The 19,845-nt window shown below is 41.7% G+C and overlaps 1 protein-coding gene across 2 annotated transcripts; it reads right to left on the minus strand.

Moving 5' to 3' along the window:
- Nucleotides 1–99: 99 nt before the first annotated feature.
- On the minus strand, nt 100–18,979 carry LOC148217337 (uncharacterized). 2 transcript variants are annotated; one of them, XM_088158711.1, is made up of 5 exons: nt 17,282–18,979; nt 12,309–12,530; nt 7,872–8,049; nt 4,294–4,579; nt 100–252 (listed from the first exon to the last, which is right to left on the minus strand). In XM_088158711.1, the coding sequence occupies exons 2-4, from the start codon at nt 12,526–12,528 to the stop codon at nt 4,423–4,425; spliced, it is 555 nt and encodes a 184-aa protein (XP_088014837.1). In that variant the 5' UTR covers nt 12,529–12,530; nt 17,282–18,979; the 3' UTR covers nt 100–252; nt 4,294–4,422. The 2 variants fall into 2 exon arrangements, with proteins under 2 accessions (XP_088014837.1, XP_088014838.1); XM_088158712.1 differs by lacking the exon at nt 100–252 and adding an exon at nt 1,165–1,205.
- Nucleotides 18,980–19,845: the final 866 nt, after the last annotated feature.

The following is a 19,845-nucleotide window of genomic DNA, read 5'->3' on the forward strand; positions in this document are numbered from 1 at the left end:
TCAAAAAAAAACCCCAAAAAATCCCGTTTTTTTTAATAAAAAAATGAGGAAAATCCAATTTTTTTTCAATTAAAATTCAATTTTTTTAAATAAAAAAAATCCCAATTTTTTCTTAATCTACAAAAAAAAAAATTCCCGATTTTTTAAATTAATATTTAAAAAAAAATAAATTTTTTTTTAATCCACAAAAATAAAAAAAATCCTAAATTTACTCGTCCAGGTCACTCGTCTGCTCCATGTACACTGAGTCCTCTGGGGGTAATTAAAATCAAAATTAATTAATTAAGAATTGAAATTTTAATTAAAAAAAAAAATCCCGATTTTTTTTCCCAAAAAAAACCCCCAAAAATCCGGTTTTTTTTTAATAAAAAAACGAGGAAAATGCAATTTTTTTTTCAATTAAAATTTAATTTTTTTAAATAAAAAAAATCCTAATTTTTTTTAATCCACAAAAATAAAAATTCCCGATTTTTTTAGGCCAGAAAAAAAAAATCCTGTTTTTTAATTAAAAAAAAAATCTAATTTTTTAATTCAAAAATTTAGAAAAAAAAATTCCTGATTTTTAATTCGAAATCCCCAATTTTTTAATCCCTAAAAAAAAAAAAAATCCCATTTTTTTAAATGAACAAAAATAAAAAAAAAATTCCCATTTTTTAAATCCATAAAAAAAAAGAATTTTTAATTTTAAAAAAATCCCAAATTTACTCGTCCAGGTCACTCGTCTGCTCCATGGACACTGAGTCCTCTGGGGGTAATTAAAATCGAAATTCATTAATTAAGAATTGAAATTTTAATTTAAAAAAAAATCCCGATTTTTTTCCCAAAAAAAACCCCCAAAAAATCCCGGTTTTTTTAATAAAAAAACGAGGAAAATCCAATTTTTTTTCAATTAAAATTTAATTTTTTTTAAGTAAAAAAATCTTAATTTTTTCTTAATCCACAAAAAAAAAATTCCCGATTTTTTAAATTAATATTAAAAAAAAAAATTTTTTTTTCAATTAAAATTCAATTTTTTTAAATAAAAAAAAAATCCCATTTTTTTCAATCCACAGCAAAAATAAAAATCCCGAATTTTTTTAAACCACAAAAAAAAAAAAAAAAAAAAAAAAAAATCCCAATTTTTTTAATCCACATAAAAAGAAAAAAAAAAAAATCCCAAATTCTCTCGTCCAGGTCACTCGTCTGCTCCATGTACACTGAGTCCTCTGGGGGTAATTAAAAAATTAATTAATTAATTAAGAATTGAAATTTTAATTTAAAAAATTTTTTCCCGTTTTTTTTTTCCCCAAAAAAAAAAAAAATCCCGTTTTTTTTAATAAAAAAACGAGGAAAATCCAATTTTTTTGAATTAAAATTTAATTTTTTTAAAGAAAAAAAATCCCAATTTTTTCTTAATCTACAAAAAAAAAAATTCCCGATTTTTTTATTAATATTAAAAAAAAAAATTTTTTTTTCAATTAAAATTCAATTTTTTTAAATAAAGAAAAAATCCCATTTTTTTCAATCCACAGCAAAAATAAAAATCCCGAATTTTTTTAAACACAAAAAAAAAACAAAAAAAAAAAAAAAATTCCCAATTTTTTTAATCCACATAAAAAGAAAAAAAAAAAAATCCCGAATTTTTTTTAAATATTAAAAATAAAAATCCCAAATTTACTCGTCCAGGTCACTCGTCTGCTCCATGGACACTGAGTCCTCTGGGGGTAATTAAAAAATTAATTAATTAATTAAGAACGAAAATTTTAATTAAAAAATTTTTTTTCCCATTTTTTTCCCAAAAAAAAAAAAAAAAAAATCCCGTTTTTTTTAATAAAAAACCGAGGAAAATCCAATTTATTTTCAATTAAAATTTAATTTTTTTAATTAAAAAATCCTAATTTTTTCTTAATCCACAAAAAATAAAAATTCCCGATTTTTTAAATTAATATTTAAAAAAAAATAAATTTTTTTTAATCCACAAAAATAAAAAAAAATCCCCAATTTTTTTAAAATATTAAAAATAAAAATCCCAAATTCTCTCGTCCAGGTCACTCGTCTGCTCCATGGACACTGAGTCCTCTGGGGGTAATTAAAAAATTAATTCATTAATTAAAAATTAAAATTTTAATTATAAAAAAATTTTTTCCCATTTTTTTTCCAAAAAAAAAAAAAAAAAAAATCCCGTTTTTTTTAATAAAAAAACGAGGAAAATCCAATTTTTTTTCAATTAAAATTTAATTTTTTTTTAAATAAAAAATCCTAATTTTTTCTTAATCCACAAAAAATAAAAATTCCCGATTTTTTTTTAGTCCAGAAAAAAAAAAAAAATCCGATTTTTAAAATCAAAATAAAAGAAAAAAAATCTAATTTTTCAAATCAAAAATTTAGAAAAAAAAATCCTAATTTTTAATTCAAAATCCCCAATTTTTTAATCCCTAAAAAAAAAATCCCATTTTTTTAATCCGCAAAAAAACCCCGAATTTTTAATTTAAAAAAAATCCCAATTTCTTAAATCCACAAAAAAAAAAAAAATTTAATACACACAGAAAAAAAAAAATTCATTTTCCCCAATTTTCCCCATTTTTTTCACCAATTTTTCCCCAATATTTCCCCATTTTTTCCCCAATTTTCCCCCATTTTCCCCCATTTTTTCTCCAATTTTTTCCCAATTTTCCCCATTTTTTTCCTATTTTCCTCCCAATTTTTCCCCATTTTTTCCCCATTTTTCCCCCTTTTTTCCCCAACTTCCCTCCATTTTTTCCCAATTTTTCCCCATTTTTCCCAATTTTTCCTCCCAATTTTTCCTCCAATTTTCCTCCATTTTTTTGAATTTTTTCCCCCATTTTTCCTCAACTTTTTCCCCATTTCCTCTCAAATTTTCCCCCATTTTCCCCCCAATTTTTTCCCCATTTTCCCCCAACTTTTTCACCAATTTCCCCCCAATTTTCCCCCATTTTTTCCCCATTTTCCCCCCAAATTTTTCCTTATATTTCCCCAATTTTTTCTCCAATATTCTCCCAATTTTTCCCCATTTTCCCCCCAATTTTTCCCCATTTTTCTCCCCACTTTTTCCCCATTTTCCCCCATTTTTTGTCCATTTTTTCCCCAACTTTTTCCCTATTTTTCCCCCAATTTTTTTCCCATTTATTCCCCAATTTCCCCCCAATTTTTCCCCAATTTTTTCCCAATTTTTCTCCATTTCCCCCCAATTTTCCCCCCAATTTTCCTCCATTTTTTCGAATTTTTTCCCCCATTTTTTCCCTATTTTTCCCCAACTTTTCCCCCATTTCCTCCCCATTTTTTCACATTTTTCCCTCAATTTTTTCCCCATTTTTCCCAAATTTTTCCTCATTTTTCCCCCATTTTTTCCCTATTTTTCCCCAACTTTTCTCCATTTTTTCCTCAATTTTCCCCCGTTTTTCTCCAATTTTTCCCCAATCTTTTCCCCACTTTTTCCTCATTTTCCCCCATTTTTCCCCCAATTTCCCTCCATTTTTTCCAATTTTTTTCCCAAATTTTTCCTCATTTTTCCCCCATTTTCCCCCCAATTTTTTCCCCATTTTTCTCCCATTTTCCCCCATTTTTTCCTCCATTTTTTCCCCATTTTTTCCCCAATTTTCCCCCATTTTTTTCCAATTTTTTTTCATTTTTCCCCCGATTTTCCCCCAATTTTTTCCAAATTTTTTTCATTTTTTCCCCAATTTTTTCCCCATTTTTTCCCCATTTTCCCCCCAATTTTTTCCCCATTTTTCCTCCATTTTTTCCCCATTTTCCCCCCATTTTTCCCCCATTTTCCCCCATTATTTCCCCCCATGTCCTCACCGGCACACCAGGGGTTAAACAGCCCCACCCCCATTTATTCCCCAATTTCCCCCCATTTTACCCCCAATTTTCCTCCATTTTTTCCAAATTTTTTTCATTTTTTCCTCGATTTTCCCCCATTTTTTTTCCAAATTTTTTTCATTTTTTCCCCAATTTTTCCCCAACTTTTTCCCCCATTTTTCCCCATTTTTTCCCCATTTCCCCCCAATTTTCCCCCATTTTTTCCCCAATTTTCCTCCATTTTTTTCCCAAATTTTTTTCATTTTTTCTCCATTTTTTCCCAATTTTTTCCCCATTTTTCCCCCATTTTTTCAAATTTTTCCCCCATTTTTTCCCCAATTTTCCCCCATTTTTTTTCCAAATTTTTTTCATTTTTTCCCCGATTTTCCCCCAACTTTTTCCCAATCTTCCCCCAATCTTCCCCCAATTTTTTCCTGAACTTTTCCCCCATTTTTCCCCCATTTTCCCCCATTATTTCCCCATGTCCCTCACCGGCACACCAGGGGTTAAACAGCACCACCACGTCGTTCTCGTCCTCGAAGGGCGCCGCGAACTCGCCGGCGCCGCTGCGGCTGCGCGCGCTCAGCCGGTACCGCCCGATGGGCGCCGTGGGCGGGGCCGTCAGCCCCACCCACAGGGCGTGGCCACTTCCGGCCACGCCCCCCCACTTCCGGCGCCTCGGCCACGCCCTCGTCCACCTCGGCCGTCCAGCCCGTGGCCGAGGAGCCGCCCAGGGGGACCAGCACGTGAGTGCCCTTGGCCACCTGAGGGGTGGGGCCTGCAGAGAGACACATTTGGGGGTTGGTGACGTCACGGACACAGGTGTGACGTCATAGGTTAAGGCGTGACGTCATTGTGTCGGCGGCGTCGCGAAATTCCCGCGAAATTCCCCAATTTTCCGTCATTTTTTTTCTGATTTTAACCCCAAAATTTGCAAATTTCCCAACAAATTTTTCTGATTTCACCCCAAAAATTCCCCAAGAAATTTCGTGATTTTACCCCAAAAATTCACAAATTTCCCACAATTTTTTTCTGATTCTACCCCAAAAATTCCCAAATTCCCAACAAATTTTTCTGATTTTTACACCAAAAATTTCCCCAGGCCAGGATTTGGGACCTGTGAGGAGCCCTTGGCCACCTGAGGGGTGTGGCCTGCAGAGAGACACATTTGGGGGTTGGTGACGTCATCGAGGGGGTGTGACGTCATAGGTTAAGGTGTGACGTCATGGGGTCGGCGGCGTCGCGAAATTCCCGAATTTTCCGTCATTTTTTTTCTGATTTTACCCCAAAAATTCGTGAATTTTCCAACGGATTTTGCTGATTTCACCCCCAAAAAGTTCCCGAGAAATTTCCGGATTTTACCCCAAAAATTCACAAATTTCCCACAATTTTTTTCTGATTCTACCCCAAAAATTCCCAAATTCCCAACAAATTTCCCAATTTTACCCCAAAATGCACAAATTTCCCACAATTTTTTCTGATTTTTACCCCTAAAATTCACAAATTTTCAAACAAATTTTTCTGATTTTACCCCAAAAATCTCAAATTTTCAAGTTTTCTGATTTTACCCCAAAAATTCCCAAGAAATTTTCGGATTTTACCTCAAAAATTCCCAAATTCCCAACAAATTTTCCTGATTTTTACCCCATAATTCCCAAATTTTTCACCAAATTTGCTGATTTTACTCCAAAAATTACTGAATTTCCAACAAATTTTTCTGATTTTTCCCCAAAATTCCCAATTTTCCCCACCATAGTTTTGGCTTTTACCCTAAAAATTCCCAGTTTTCCAAAAAGTTTTCTAATTTCACCCCAAAAATTCCAGAATTTTCTCACATTTTTTTCTGATTTTACCCCAAAAATTCACAAATTTCCTAAAAATTTTTCCGATTTTACACCAAAATTCCCAAATTTACCCGAAATTATTTGATTTTACCCCAAAATTCACAAATTTCCAACAAATTTTTCTGATTTTTCCCCCAAAACCTCAAATTTTCAAACAAATTCTCTGATTTCACCCCAAAAATTCCCAAGAAATTTTCGGATTTTACCCCAAAAATCTCAAATTTCCGACCAATTTTTTTCTGATTTTACACAAAAATTCCCAAATTCCCAACGAATTTTTCTGATTTTTCCCCAAAATTCCTCAATTTCCCACAATTTTTTCTGATTTCACCCCAAAAATTCCCAAGAAATTTTCTGATTTTACCCCAAAAATTCACAAATTCAAATTTTCCTGATTTTAGCCCCAAAATTCAAAAATTTTACACCAAATTTCCCGATTTTACCCCAGAATTCCCAAATTCCCACAATATTTTTCAATTTTACACAAAAATTCACAAATTTCCCACAATTTTTTCTGATTTTACCCCAAAAATTCCCGATTTTTCCACGATTTTTTACGGATTTTTAACTCCAAAATTCACAAATTTCTAAATTTTTTTTTTAAATTTTCCCCCCAAAATTCCCAATTTTCCACAAATTTTTCTGATTTTTCCCCCAAAACCTCAAATTTTCAAACAAATTCTCTGATTTCACCCCAAAAATTCCCAAGAAATTTTCGGATTTTACCCCAAAAATCTCAAATTTCCGACCAATTTTTTTCTGATTTTACACAAAAATTCCCAAATTCCCAACGAATTTTTCTGATTTTTCCCCAAAATTCCGGAATTTCCCACTAATTTTTTGGATTTTACCCCAAAATTCCGGAATTTCCAACAAATTTCCCAATTTTACCCCAAAATTCCCAAATTCCCACCAAATTTTTCTGATTTTTACCCCAAAAATTCACAAATTTCTAATTTTTTTTTTTTAATTTTCCCCCCAAAATTTCCAATTTTCCCACAATTTTTTATGATTTTCCCCACAAATTCACAAATTTCCCACTAATTTTTTGGATTTTCCCCCCAAAATTCCCAATTTTCCACAAATTTTTCTGATTTTACCCCAAAATTTCACAAATTTTCAAACAAATTTTTCTGATTTTTCCCCCAAAACCTCAAATTTTCAAACAAATTCTCTGATTTCACCCCAAAAATTCCCAAGAAATTTCCTGATTTTACCCCAAAAATTCCCAAATTTCCGACAAATTTTTGCTGATTTTACTCCAAAATTCCCAATTTCCCACAAATTTTTCTGATTTTTCCTCAAAATTTCCCAGTTTTCCCCCAACTTCTCCAATTTTATACAAAAATTCCCAATTTTCCACAAATTTTTCTGATTTCACCCCAAAAATTCCCAATAAATTTTGACTTTACCTCGAAAATTCCCAAATTTCCCAGAATTTTTTGGGATTTTATCCGAAAATTCCCAAATTTCCAACAAATTTTCCATTTTTACCCAAAAATTTCCCGAATTTCCACCAAATTTTTCCGATTTTTGCCCCAAAAAATTCCCGATTTTCTCACCAAATTCCCAAATTCCACCTCAGAATTCCCGAATTTCCTACGGAATTTTCCCGCCAAAAATTTTTCGCGTTTTCCCCAAAATTTCCCCAAAAATTCTTCTCAAAATTCCCCTCAAAATTCCCATAATTCCTCCAAAATTCCCCCCAAATCCCCAATTTTCTTCCCCAAATCCCCAAATTTTCCCCCAAAAATCCCAAACTTTTCTCCCCAAAACCCCAAATTTTCTCCCAAAATCCCCAGAATTCCCAAAAGAAATCCCAAAATTCCCCTCAAAAATCCCAATTTTTCCTCCCCAAAATCCCCAAATTTCCTAAAAAAAATCCCCAGAATTCCCTAAAAAAATCCTAAAATTCCACCCCAAAATCCCCTCAAAAATTCCCGAATTTTTTTCCCAAAATCCCCAAATTTTCTCCCAAATTTTCCCGCAAAAATCCCAAAAAATCCCCAAAATCCCCTCCAAAAATTCCCCAAAATCCCCAAATTTCCCGCCAAAATCCCGACAAAAATCCCCAAAAATCCCCCAAAATCCCCCAAAAAATCCCCAAAATCCCCCAATTTTCTCCCAATTTTTATTCCCCAGAATCCCCCAAACCCCAAAACCCCCCAAATTCCCCAAAATTCCCAAAAAAATCCCCGAAATTTTCCCGCCAAAATTCCCCCTCACCCAGGGTCAGCTCCAGGCACAGGGCGTCGCCCTCGCGCAGGGGGCGGGGGCAAGGCCACGCCCACATGGAAGCGCTGCCCCCTCCTCACCACCAGGGGGCGCCGCGCGAACTCCTGCGTGTGATGAGCCACGCGATTGGCTGAGCAGCCGGGGCGGAGCTTGACGGGAGCCAATAGGCCTGCGGGAAAGAGAGGGAGGGGGCGTGGCTTAGCGGGGGCGCCATCTTGGGGAAGGGTGAGGGCGACAAAATGGCGGGCGGAGGGTGAGGGCGAGCAAACGGCGGCAGAAAGGTGAGGGCGACAAAATGGCGGGCGGAGGGTGAGGGTGACAAAATGGCGGGCGGAGGGTGAGGGAGACAAAATGGCGGGCGGAGGGTGAGGGTGACAAAATGGCGGGCGGAGGGTGAGGGTGACAAAATGGCGGCCGATGTGTGAGGGAGAGCCAAAAGGGAGGTTTGAAAACGGGGATTTTTTTTTAAAAAAAAAAATTTTATTTTTTTTTTTGCGGGGGAAATTTGGGTTTTTAATTTTGTCGGGGAATTGGTGTGGGGTTTCCGCCTCGGAATCTTTGGAAAATTTAAAAAAAAAAAAAAAATTTGTCCAAGAATTTCGAAATATTCGAGAAAAATTTTTCCCCATAAATCCTCCCAACGAATCCCCCACAAAAATTTTAACAAACTAGCCCAAAAATCACCCAAAATTCCCAAAAAATCCCCTTAAAATCCCAAAATCTCCAAAAAATCCCTAAAAAAATCTAAAACGCCCCCCAAAAAAACGAAAAAATCCGAAAAAAACCCCTTCAAAAGTTCCCAAAAAATCCCCCCGAAATCCCACAAAATAAAAAAAATCTCGAAAAATTCTCAAGAAATCCCCCCCAAAAAATCCTAAAAATGCTCAAAAAAATTCCTTAAAAATCTCTAAAAAATCCCCCAAAAAATCCCTAAAAAATCCTAAGAAATTCTCAAAAAAATCCGAAAAAATAATAAAAAAAATCCTAAAAAAATCCTTAAAAATTCTCAAAAAATTCCTAAAAATTCTCAAAAAATGCTCCAAAAATCTCAAAAAAATCCCTAAAAAATCCCTAAAAAATTCCCAAAAAATCCCTAAAAAATCCTAAATATTCTCCAAAAATTTCCGAAAAAATCCCCAAAAATTCCCAAAAAATTCACAAAAAAATCCTAAAAAATTCTCAAAAAAACCCTAAAAAGTTCTCAAAAAATCCCTCAAAAATCTCAAAAAAATCCCTAAAATATCCCTTAAAATCCCCAAAAAATCACTAAAAAATCCTAAAAAATTCTCAAAAAAATCCAGAAAAATTCCCTAAAAATCCCTAAAAAATTCTCAAAAAATCCCTAAAAAATTCTCAAAAAAGGCCCCAAAAATCTCAAAAAAATCTCTAAAAAATCCCTTAAAAATCCCTTTAAAAATCCTAAAAATTCCCTCAAAAATTCCTTAAAAATAAAAAAAAACCGAAAAAAATTCCTTTAAAAATCCCAAATAATTCTCAAAAAATCCTTAAAAATCTCCCAAAAATTCTCAAAAAATCCCTAAAAATTCTCTAAAAATCCCCCAAAAATCTCAAAAAAATCCCTTAATAATCCCCAAAAAATCCCTAAAATATCCTAAAAAATTCTCCAAAAATCCCCAAAAAATCTCAAAAAAAAATCCCTTAAAAATCCCAAAAAATCCAAAAAAATTCCCCAAAAAATCCGAAAAAATAAAAAAAAATCCTAAAAAAATCCTTAAAAATTCTCAAAAAAATCCCTCAAAAATATAAAAAAAAAATCCATCAAAAATCTCAAAAAAATCCCTAAAAAATCCCTTAAAAATCACCAAAAATCCCTAAAAAATCCTAAAAAATTCTCAAAAAAATTCTGAAAATATCCCCAAAAATTCCCAAAAAATACCTAAAAAATCCTAAAAAAATTTCAAAAAATCCCATAAAAATTCCAAAAACCCCAAAAATCTCAAAAAAAATCCCACCAAAAATCCTCAAAAAACAACCCCTAACACAATCCCTAACAAAATCCCTAACAAACATCCACACCAAACCCCAACCCCAAAATCCAACAAAAAATCACCAAAAAAATCTCAAAAATTCTCAAAAAATTCTCAAAAAATCCCAAAAAATTCTCAAAAATCCTTAAAAATTCCTAAAAAATTCTCAAAAAATCCCTAAAAAATTCTCAAAAAATCCCCCCAAAACCTCAAAAAAAATCCCTAAAAAATCCCCCAAAAATCCCTAAAAAATCCTTAAAAATTCTCAAAAAATTCTCAAAAAATCCCCAAAAATTCTCAAAGAATCCCTAAAAAATTCTCAAAAAATCCCCCAAAAACCTCAAAAAAAATCCCTAAAAAAACACCAAAAAATCCCTTAAAAATCTCTTTAACATCCCTAAAAAAATCCTAAAAAATTCCCTAAAAAATCCTTAAAAATTCTCAAAAAATTCTCAAAAAATCCCAAAAAATTCTCAAAGAATCCCTAAAAATTCCCAAAAAATCCCCCAAAAACCTCAAAAAAATCCCTAAAAAAACCCAAAACAATCCCTAAAAAATCTCTTAAAAATCCCTAAAAAAATCCTAAAAAATCCTAAAAAATTCTCAAAAAAATTCTGAAAAAATCCCAAAAAATTCCAAAAAAAAATCCCTAAAAAATCCTAAAAAAATTCAAAAAATCCCTTAAAAATTCTCAAAAAATCCCCTAAAAATCTCAAAAAAATCCCTAAAAAATCCTAAAAAATTCCCTTAAAAATCCCTTAAAAATCCAAAAAAAATCCCCAAAAAATCCTTAAAAATTCTCAAAAAATCCAAAAAAAATTCTCAAAAAAATGCCTAAAAATCCCTTAATAATCCCCAAAAAATCCCTAAAAAATCCTAAAAAATTCCCTAAAAAATCCCTAAAAAATCCTAAAAAAATCCTAAAAATCTCTCAAAAATCCCTAAAAAATCCCCCAAAATTCTCAAAAAATCCGTTAAAAATTCTTAAAAAATCTCCCAAAAATCTCAAAAAAAATGCCTAAAAATCCCTTCATAATTCCCCAAAAAATCCCAAAAAAATCCTTAAAAATTCCCTAAAAAAATCCAAAAAAAATCCCTAAAAAATCCTTAAAAATTCCCAAAAAATTCTCTAAAAATCCCAAAAAATTCTCAAAGAATCCCTAAAAAATTCTCAAAAAAATCCCCCCAAAATCTCAAAAAAATCCCTAAAAAATCCCTTAAAAATCCCCCAAAAATCCCTAAAAAATCCTAAAAAATCGTAAAAAAATCCTAAAAAATTCTCAACAATCCCTAAAAAATCCCCCAAAATTCTCAAAAAATCAGTAAAAAATTCTTAAAAAATCTCCCAAAAATCTCAAAAAAAATGCCTAAAAAATCCCAAAAAATGCCTAAAAATCCCTTAAAAAATCCCTAAAAAATCCTAAAAAAATTCCCTAAAAAATCCCTTAAAAATAAAAAAAAAATCCTAAAAAATTCTTAAAAATTCTCAAAAAATTCTCAAAAAATCCCAAAAAATTCTCAAAAAATCCTTAAAAATTCCTAAAAAATTCTCAAAAAATCCCTAAAAAATTCTCAAAAAATCCCCCCAAAACCTCAAAAAAATCCCTAAAAAATCCCTTAAAAATCCCTAAAAAATCCCCCAAAAATCCTAAAAAAATCCTAAAAAATTCTCAAAAATCCCTAAAAAATCCCCCCAAATTCTCAAAAAATCCCTAAAAAATTCTCTAAAAATCTCCCAAAAATCTCAAAAAAAAAAGCCTAAAAAATCCCAAAAAAATGCCTAAAAAATCCCAAAAAATCCCTAAAAAATCCCTTAAAAATCCCTAAAAAAATCCTAAAAAATTCCCTAAAAAATCCCTTAAAAATAAAAAAAATCCCCCAAAAAATCCTTAAAAATTCTCAAAAAATTCTCAAAAAATCAGAAAAAAATCTCTTAAAAATCCCTAAAAAATCCCAAAAATTTCCCTTAATAACCTGTCAAAAATCCCAAAAAAATCCCTTAAAATTTCCCCCAAAAAACTGTCAAAAATCCTTTAAAAATCCCCCAAAAATTCTCAAAAAATCCCTAAAAAATTCTCAAAAAAATCCGAAAAATCCATAAAAATCCTAAAAAAAATCCTAAAAAATTCTCAAAAAATTCCTAAAAATTCTCAAAAAACGCCCCAAAAATCTCAAAAAAAAATCCCTTAAAAATCATCAAAAATCCCTAAAAAATCCTAAAAAATTCTCAAAAAATCCGAAAAAAAATCCCCAAAAAATCCTTAAAAATTCCCAAAAAATCCTTAAAAATTCCCAAAAAATTCTCCAAAATTCCCTAAAAATTCTCCAAAAAATCCCCCCAAAAATCCCCCCAAAAAAATCCCTTCATAACCTGTCAACCATCGCCCCAAACCTCCCATTACCCCCCCGCGCAATCCCCGCGCTGTGGCCGTGTCCGTACCGGGCCTCAGCGGCTGCTCCGCTCTCCGGCCCGGGATCTCCCCCGGGATCGGTTCCCACTCTCGTTCTCTCTCGCGATGCCCGCAGCAGCCGCAGCAGCCGCAGCCGCCCGCCAGGCGGCGCCACAGCCCGCGCCGAGGGGGCGTGGCCGGAAGTGGAGAGGGCGCCCCGTGGTGGCGGACGGAAACGAAGCGGCCCGGGTCCCGCCGGGGATCGGCCATGGCTGAAAGAGTGAACACCAGTATGGACCAGTACGGACCAGTATGGACCAGTACGGACCAGTATGGACCAGTATGGACCAGTATGGACCAGTATGGACCAGTATGGACCAGTACGGACCAGTATGGACCGGTATGGACCAGTATGGACCGGTATGGACCGGTATGGACCGGTATGGAGCAGTATGGACCAGTACGGACCAGTATGGACCAGTATGGACCGGTACGGACCAGTACGGACCAGTATGGACCAGTATGGACCAGTATGGACCAGTATGGACCGGTATGGACCGGTACAAACCAGTATGGACCAGTATGGACCAGTATGGACCGGTATGGACCGGTATGGACCAGTATGGACCAGTATGGACCGGTATGGACCAGTACGGACCAGTAAGGACCAGTATGGACCAGTATGGACCGGTATGGACCAGTACGGACCAGTATGGACCAGTATGGACCAGTATGGACCGGTATGGACCGGTATGGACCGGTATGGACCAGTATGGACCAGTGTGGACCAGTATGGACCAGTACGGACCAGTATGGACCAGTACGGATCAGTATGGACCAGTATAAACCAGTATGGACCAGTATGAACCAGTATGGACCAGTACGGATCAGTATGGACCAGTATAAACCAGTACGGACCAGTAACCCTTCCCAGTGCTCCCAGTATGACCCAAACCCTCTCCCAGCCCATCCCAGTATAAACCAGTAACCCCTCCCAGTGCTCCCAGTATAAACCAGTAACGGCTCCTGGGCTCCCAGTATGAACCAGTAATCCCCCAGTCCTTCCCAGTATGAACCAGTAACAGCTCCCAGTGCTCCCAGTTCAACCCAGTAACAGCTCCCAGTGCTCCCAGTATGAACCAAACCCTCTCCCAGTCATTTCCAGTGTATCCCAGTAACCCCTCCAGTGCTCCCAGTATGAACCAGTAACCCCCCAGTTTATCCCAGTGACCCCTCCCAGGGTCCCAGTTCAACCCAGTAACCGTTCCCAGTGCTCCCAGTATAGACCAGTAACTGCTCCTGGGCTCCCAGTATGGACCAGTTCCCTCCCAGTATGAACCAGTAACTCCCCAGTTGAACCCAGTAACCCCTCCCAGTGCTCCCAGTATGGACCAGTAACCTCCCAGCATATCCCAGTAACCCCTCCCAGTCCTCCCAGTATGGACCAAACCCTCTCCCAGTCATTCCCAGTATAAACCAGTAACCCCTCAGTCCTTCCCAGTATAAACCAGTAACGGCTCCCAGTGCTCCCAGTATGAACCAGTAACCTTCCAGTATAAACCAGGAACCCCCCAGTATATCCCAGTAGCCCCTCCCAGGGTCCCAGTTCAACCCAGTAACTGCTCCCAGTGCTCCCAGTATAAACCAGTAACTGCTCCCAATACTCCCAGTATGACCCAAACCCTCTCCCAGTCATTCCCAGTATAAACCAGTAACCCCCCAGTCCTTCCCAGTATGAACCAGTCCCTCCCAGTGTGGACCAGTAACGGCTCCTGGGCTCCCAGTATGGACCAGTTCCCTCCCAGTATGAACCAGAAACCCCTCCAGTCATTCCCAGTATAAACCAGTAACGGCTCCTGGGCTCCCAGTATGAACCAGTAACCTCCCAGTATATCCCAGTAGCCCCTCCCAGGGTCTCAGTTCAACCCAGTAACAGCTCCCAGTGCTCCCAGTACGACCCAAACCCTGGCCCAGTCATCCCCAGTATAAACCAGTGACCCCTCCTGGCCTCCCAGTATGGATCGCTAACCGATCCCAGTGCTCCCAGTATGAACCAGGAACCCCTCCCAGTGCTCCCAGTATGGACCAGTTCCCTCCCAGTATGAACCAGTAACCTCCCAGTATATCCCAGTGACCCCTCCCAGGCTCCCAGTATAGACCAGTAACAGCTCCCAGTGCTCCCAGTATGACCCAAACCCTCTCCCAGTGCTCCCAGTACAAACCAGTAACCCCCCAGTATGAACCAGTATATCCCAGTAATCCCTCCAGTGCTCCCAGTATAAACCAGTAACGGCTCCTGGGCACCCAGTATTGACCAGTTCCCTCCCAGTATGAACCAGTAACCTCCCAGTTTATCCCAGTGACCCCTCCCAGGGTCCCAGTTCAACCCAGTAACCGCTCCCAGAGCTCCCAGTATAAACCAGTAACTGCTCCTGGGCTCCCAGTATGGACCAGTTCCCTCCCAGTATGAACCAGTAATCTCCCAGTTCAACCCAGTAACCCCTCCCAGTGCTCCCAGTATGAACCAGTAACCCCCAGTCCTTCCCAGTATAAACCAGTAACCCCTCCCAGTCTCCCAGTATAAACCAGTAACGGCTCCTGGGCACCCAGTATGAACCAGTAACCCCCCAGTATATCCCAGTGACCCCTTCCAGGGTCCCAGTATAGACCAGTAACAGCTCCCAGAGCTCCCAGTATGACCCAAACCCTCTCCCAGTCATTTCCAGTATATCCCAGTAACCCCTCCAGTGCTCCCAGTATAAACCAGTAACGGCTCCCAGTGCTCCCAGTATGAACCAGTTCCCTCCCAGTATGAACCAGTAACCTCCCAGTTTATCCCAGTGACCCCTCCCAGGGTCCCAGTTCAACCCAGTAACAGCTCCCAGAGCTCCCAGTATAAACCAGTAACTGCTCCTGGGCTCCCAGTATGGACCAGTTCCCTCCCAGTATATCCCAGTAACCCCTCCAGTCATTCCCAGTATAAACCATTAACCCCCCAGTCCTTCCCAGTATGAACCAGTAACCACTCCCAGTGCTCCCAGTATGGACCAGTAACTGCTCCTGGGCTCCCAGTATGAACCAGTAACCTCCCAGTATGAACCAGTAACCTCCCAGTATATCCCAGTAACCCCTCCCAGGCTCCCAGTTCAACCCAGTAACCGCTCCCAGTGCTCCCAGTATAGACCAGTAACTGCTCCCAATACTCCCAGTATGACCCAAACCCTCTCCCAGTCATTCCCAGTATAAACCAGTAACCCCCCAGTCCTTCCCAGTATGAAGCAGTGACCCCTCCCAGGCTCCCATTATAAACCAGTAACGGCTCCCAGTGCTCCCAGTATGAACCAGTAACCCACAAGTATATCCCAGTGACCCCTCCCAGGGTCCCAGTATGGACCAGTAACAGCTCCCAGTGCTCCCAGTATGAACCAAACCCTCTCCCAGTCATTTCCAGTATAAACCAGTAACCCCTCCAGTGCTCCCAGTATATCCCAGTAACCCCTCCAGTGGTCCCAGTATGAACCAGTTCCCTCCCAGTATGAACCAGTAACCTCCCAGTATATCCCAGTGACCCCTCCCAGGGTCCCAGTTCAACCCAGTAACCGTTCCCAGTGCTCCCAGTATAGACCAGTAACTGCTCCCAATACTCCCAGTGCGACTCAAACCCTCTCCCAGTCATTCCCAGTATAAACCAGTAACTGCTCCAGTGCTCCCAGTATGAACCAGTAATCCCCCAGTTCAACCCAGTAACCCCCAGTCCTTCCCAGTATGAACCAGTAACAGCTCCTGGGCTCCCAGTATGGACCAGTTCCCTCCCAGTATGAACCAGTAACGTCCCAGTATATCCCAGTAACCCCTTCCAGGGTCCCAGTATAGACCAGTAACAGCTCCCAGAGCTCCCAGTATGACCCAAACCCTCTCCCAGTCATTCCCAGTATAAACCAGTAACCCCTCCCAGTGCTCCCAGTTCAACCCAGCAACGCCTCCAAGTGCTCCCAGTATGGACCAGTCCCCCCAGTATGAACCAGTAATGGCTCCCAGTGCTCCCAGTACGAACCAGTAACCCCTCCTGGTGTCCCAGTCCCAGACCGGAACCCTCTCCCAGTCCATCCCAGTCCCTCCCAGTCCCTCCCAGTCCCTCCCAGTTCCCCCCGGGCCGGGCCTGTCCCAGCAGCTCCTCCCCCGCCAGACCAGTTCTCCCAGTTTGCCCAGTTCCCCCCGCGCCTCCCTCCCAGTGCCCCCAGTTCCCCTCCCAGTGTTCCCAGTTCGCCCAGTAACCCCTCCCAGTGCCCCCAGTTCCCCTCCCAGTGCCCCCAGTTTGCCCAGTAACCCCTCCCAGTGCCCCCAGTTCCCCTCCCAGTGCCCCCAGTTCCCCTCCCAGTGCCCCCAGTTCCCCTCCCAGTGTTCCCAGTTCCCCTCCCAGTCCTCCCAGTTTGCCCAGTAACCCCTCCCAGTGTTCCCAGTTCCCCTCCCAGTGCTCCCAGTATTCCCAGTTCCCCTCCCGAGCACTTCCGGCAGCCCCAGTGACCCCTCCCAGTGCTCCCAGTTTGCCCAGTAACCCCCTCCCAGTGCTCCCAGTAACCCCCCGGTCCTCCCAGTACTCCCAGTAACCCCGTCCCAGTGCTCCCAGTGCTCCCAGTCCCCCCAGTTTGCCCTCCCAGTCATTCCCCCAGCCCTCCCAGTCCTCCCAGTTCACCCTCCCAGTGCTCCCAGTACTCCCAGTTTGCCCTCCCAGTGTTCCCAGTGTTCCCAGTTCCCTCTCCCAGTAATCCCAGTGCTCCCAGTTTGCCCTCCCAGTGCTCCCAGTTCCCTCTCCCAGCGCTCCCAGTCTCCCCAGTTTGCCCTCCCAGTGCTCCCAGTGTTCCCAGTCCTCCCAGTTTGCCCTCCCAGTGCCCCCAGTGTTCCCAGTTCCCTCTCCCAGTGCTCCCAGTCACTCCAGTTTGCCCTCCCAGTGCTCCCAGTCACCCCAGTTTGCCCTCCCAGTCCCCCCAGTTCGCCCTCCCAGCGCTCCCAGTGTCCCCAGTACCTCCCCAGGGGCTCCCAGTTGCTCCCAGTTGCTCCCAGTAACTCCCAGTCGCGCGGCTCGGGGAGAGGGGCGTGGCCAGGGAAGGAAGGGGCGGGGCCAGACCTGGGATCACAATTTGGCAGGTGGGGCTCTATGGGCGGGGCAATGGCTCACTATGTGGCAACCCCGCGGAGCCTTTCCCAGTACAAACCAGTATAAACCAGTAAGCACGGAACCACCCCAAACAGTTCCCAGTGGGTCCCAGAGTGTCCCGAACACCCTCCCAGTATAAACCAGTATAAACCAGTATAAACCAGTACCCCTCAAATCGTTCCCAGTGGGTCCCAGAGCATCCCGAACACCCTCCCAGTATGAACCAGTATAAACCAGTACTCCCCAAATCGTTCCCACTGGGTCCCAAAGCTTCGAGGATTCTCTCCCAGTATAAACCAGTATAAACCAGTACCCCCAAAATCCACTCCCAGTACAGACCAGTATAAACCAGCACTCCCAAAAGCCGTTCCCAGTGGGTCCTGGAGCATCCCGAACACCTTCCCAGTATGAACCAGTATAAACCAGTATAACCCACTATGTGGCAGGGGGGTCCCTATGGGCTGAACCAACGGCTCACTATTTGGCAGGGTGGTCCCTATAGGGAAATCCAATGGCTCACTATGTGGCAGGGGGGTCTATAGGGGAGCTAGCTCACTATTTTGCAGGGGGGTCCCTATAGGATAATCCAATGGCTCACTATGTGGCAGGGGGGTCTATAGGGGATGCGGCTCAGTATTTGGCAGGAAGGAGTCTATGGGGGTCCTCAATGGCTCACTATGTGGCAGGGGGGTCTATAGGAGGTCTGGCTCACTATTTGGCAGGGAGGGGTCTATGGGGGTCCTCAATGGCTCACTATGTGGCAGGGGGGTCTATAGAGGATCCGGCTCAGTATTTGGCAGGGAGGGGTCTATGGGGGTTCTAAATGGCTCACTATGTGGCAAGGGGGGGATTGGCTCAGAATTTGGCAGGGGGGGTCCCTATGGGCTGAACTAATGGCTCACTATGTGGCAGGGTGGTCCCTATAGGGAAATCTAATGGCTCACTATGTGGCAGGGTGGTCCCTATAGGGAAATCTAATGGCTCACTATGTGGCAGGGGGGTCTATAGGGGATCTAGCTCACTATGTGGCAGGGTGGTCCCTATAGGGAAATCTAATGGCTCACTATGTGGCAGGGGGTCTATAGGGGATCTAGCTCACTATGTGGCAGGGTGGTCCCTATAGGGTTTTCCAATGGCTCACTATGTGGCAGGAGTGTCCGGCTCAGTATTTGGCAGGGGGGGGCTCCCTATAGAGAAATCCAATGGCTCACTATGTGGCAGGGGGTTCTATAGGGGGTCCGGCTCAGTATTTGGCAGGGAGGGGTCTATGGGGGGGTTTCTCCATGGCTCACTATGTGGCAAGGGGGGGGTCTCTACGGACAGAACAAGTGGCTCAGTATTTGGCAGGGGGGGGGTCTCTATAAGGTTATCCAATGGCTCACTATTTGGCAGGGGGGTCCCTATAAGCTTATCCAATGGCTCACTATTTGGCGGGGGGGGTCCCTATAAGGTTATCCAATGGCTCACTATTTGGCAGAGGGGGGTCTCTATAGGCTGAACCCCTGGCTCACTATTTGGCAACCTCTGGCTCAGTATTTGGCAACCTCTGACTCACTATTTGGCAACTTCCCCCCCCTCCCCCCCCCCCCCGCTGCAGGGCCGGGCCGTGGCTCACTATTTGGCAATGCCTCGCCCCAGGGTTGGGCTATGGATCACTATTTGGCAGTGACGCATTCCCCCCTCCCCGCCCCTCCCCCACCCCCCGGACGGGTCCGGCCGCTGCCCCTCCCCCACCCCGACCCCCTCCCCTCCCCCACCCCCCCCAAAAAAAAAACCCGCGGGGTCACCCCCGCCCCTCCCCCACCCCAGCCCAGCCCGCGGTGGCGCAACCGGGGCGGCGGTTTGGGGTGAGGATGAGGCAACTGGGAGGGACTGGGACAAACTGGGAGGGACTGGGAGGGGCGGCGGGGCAACTGGGGGGCACTGGGAGGGAACTGGGAGGGACTGGAACAAACTGGGAGGGACTGGGGGGCACTGGGAGGGAACTGGGAGGGACTGGGATGGCACTGGGACAAACTGGGAGGGCACTGCGAGGGACTGGGGGTCAACTGGGATGGACTGGGGGGGTAACTGGGAGTTACTGGGAGGGACTATGACGGGATTGAATGGGACTGGGACATACTGGGAGGGCACTGGGATGGACTGGGAGAGACTGAGGGGTAACTGGGAGGGACTGGGACAAACTGGGAGGGACTGGGAGGGGCAACTGGGGGGCACTGGGAGGGAACTGGGAGGGACTGGGACAAACTGGGAGGGACTGGGGGGCACTGAGAGGGAACTGAGAGGGACTGGGACGGCACTGGGACAAACTGGGAGGGACTGGGATGGACTGGGAGGGGATTGAATGGGACTGGGAGGGACTGGGACAAACTGGGAGGGCACTGCGAGGGACTGGGGGTCAACTGGGATGGACTGGGGGCGTAACTGGGAGT

This window comes from Sturnus vulgaris, unplaced genomic scaffold, assembly GCF_052056855.1.
Source record: "Sturnus vulgaris isolate bStuVul1 unplaced genomic scaffold, bStuVul1.hap1 Scaffold_85, whole genome shotgun sequence".
Taxonomy (NCBI): domain Eukaryota; kingdom Metazoa; phylum Chordata; class Aves; order Passeriformes; family Sturnidae; genus Sturnus; species Sturnus vulgaris.